At 45.6% G+C, this 2,094-nt stretch overlaps 1 protein-coding gene across 1 annotated transcript in view; it reads right to left on the reverse strand.

Moving 5' to 3' along the window:
* Positions 1–315: 315 nt before the first annotated feature.
* Positions 316–2,094, reverse strand: part of LOC112091807 (extensin-2-like) — a 5,417-nt gene continuing 3,638 nt past the window's right edge. The window contains exons 3-4 of the mRNA XM_024166300.1: positions 922–2,001; positions 316–795 (exon numbers count right to left, since the gene is read on the reverse strand). Coding sequence (XP_024022068.1) covers positions 958–2,001 — 1,044 coding nt within the window. The 3' untranslated portion in view covers positions 316–795; positions 922–957. The remainder of the gene's footprint in view (positions 796–921; positions 2,002–2,094) is intronic.

The raw sequence follows: 2,094 nt of genomic DNA on the forward strand, positions 1-2,094 counted from the left end.
ACAAAACAAAACAATGATAAAGAAGAAGAAATGTAGATATGCACATATCATGGTCAAAACATATAAGGATTGATCTATCCGACAAAGAGAACAATTTGAGAGGTATATATGATGAAATGCCAAAGTTAAAATGCAGCAAATTAAGGCCTCTTTCAGTTCGCGGATTCGAGTTGAGATGTGATTTTATGTGAGAGCTTTTCACTGTAGCAGAAAAAGTTAGATGCGACTTTTTGTGAGAGCTTTTAACTGAAGCAAAACTGAAATTGAAAACTTGAATTGGTGAAATGAACGAGGGCTAAATCATATATAAGAAACTTCTGAAAAACAGAGATGTCTTCCTTTATTACTAACAATCTCGGAGCCTAAAAGGCATACAGGAAGCTTTGACAAACATATATATGATCGTGATCTCCACAAATAAATAGAAGTCCAAAACGGTACCGTACAGTTACATGGCCACATGACTAGTTCTATACAATAATAAAATTATGTGAATACTCTATATATTAAAAAAAAAAGTAATTTTTGGAAATCAGACGGCCAAAGTGACGCATGAACCAAGCAACGTTCATATACCCTAGCTTAATCTCCAATCCCCACATTTTTCTTAATTTTTATTACTCCAACTTATAGAAAACAACAAAAGTAATTGCAATATTGCTGTCACCACAGAAGTTGAAATATGTAGGTCATTTCTCAGGGATGGTATTGCCAGATCCTTATTGAATGAACTTGGATTGTAAGCTTGGTGTGCCCTAATGGAGACTTCTTTTATTCCACTTTTCAAACTAAAACCTGCAATTTGTAATAGCCAACAAAAAAAACAATTAACTGCGTGTAATATATTAATTATCATGATTGTCCAAATTAACCAAAAATATTTAGATTACACTAGTAATAAATCAGTTAAGTTTCACTTACATGAGCGGTATTGGTATTGGACTGGAAGTTTTGGCCCTAATAGTGTGTCGGAGGTGGTGGGGAAGCGTAACTGTAAACGGGAGGTGGCGGTGATTTCACCGGTGGAGGGGGCGATATGTAGTAATACGGGGGCGGTGGAGATGGTGAAGGAGGAGGTGGGGAAGTGTAGTGGTATGGTGGGGGAGTAGAGGGTGAGGGAGGGGGTGGAGACTCGTAGTGGTAGGGAGGCTTTTCTACATGTTTTGGTGGTGGTGGGGATGTGTAGTGGTACGGTGGAGGAGGGGAAGGTGATGGCGGTGGAGGAGACTTGTAGTAATATGGTGGTGGAGGAGATGGGGATGGTGGTGGTGGGGATTTATAATAGTAAGGGTGGTGAGGTGGGGATGGAGAGGGTGGTGGTGGTGGGGATGGAGAGGGTGGTGGTGGTGATTTATAGTAGTAAGGGTGGTGAGGTGGGGATGGAGATGGCGGGGGCGGGGACTTGTAGTAGGAAGGGTGTTGAGGTGGAGATGGCGACGGTGGTGGTGGGGATTTATAGTAGTAAGGGTGGTGAGGTGGGGATGGAGAGGGCGGTGGTGGAGACTTGTAGTAGTATGGTGGTGGAGGAGAGGGTGATGGTGGGGGTGGGGATTTATAGTAGTAAGGGTGGTGAGGTGGGGAAGGAGAGGGCGGCGGTGGAGACATGTAGTAGTAAGGGTGGTGAGGTGGAGATGGCGACGGTGGTGGTGGGGACTTGTAGTAGTATGGTGGTGGAGGAGATGGTGATGGTGGTGGTGGAGATTTATAGTAGTAAGGGTGGTGAGGTGGGGATGGAGAAGGTGGGGGTGGAGAGTTGTAGTAGTAGGGAGGCTTTTCTACATGTTTTGGTGGTGGTGGGGATGTATAGTTGTACGGTGGAGGAGGGGAAGGTGATGGTGGTGGTGGTGATTTATAATAGTAAGGGTGGTGAGGTGGGGATGGAGAGGGTGGTGGTGGGGACTTGTAGTAGTAAGGGTGTTGAGGTGGAGATGGCGACGGTGGTGGTGGGGATTTATAGTAGTAAGGGTGGTGAGGTGGGGATGGAGATGGCGGCGGCGGGGACTTGTAGTAGTAAGGGTGTTGAGGTGGAGATGGCGACGGTGGTGGTGGGGATTTATAGTAGTAAGGGTGGTGAGGTGGGGATGGAGATGGCGG

Source organism: Morus notabilis, unplaced genomic scaffold (genome assembly GCF_000414095.1).
Source record: "Morus notabilis unplaced genomic scaffold, ASM41409v2 Scaffold212, whole genome shotgun sequence".
Lineage (NCBI taxonomy): Eukaryota > Viridiplantae > Streptophyta > Magnoliopsida > Rosales > Moraceae > Morus > Morus notabilis.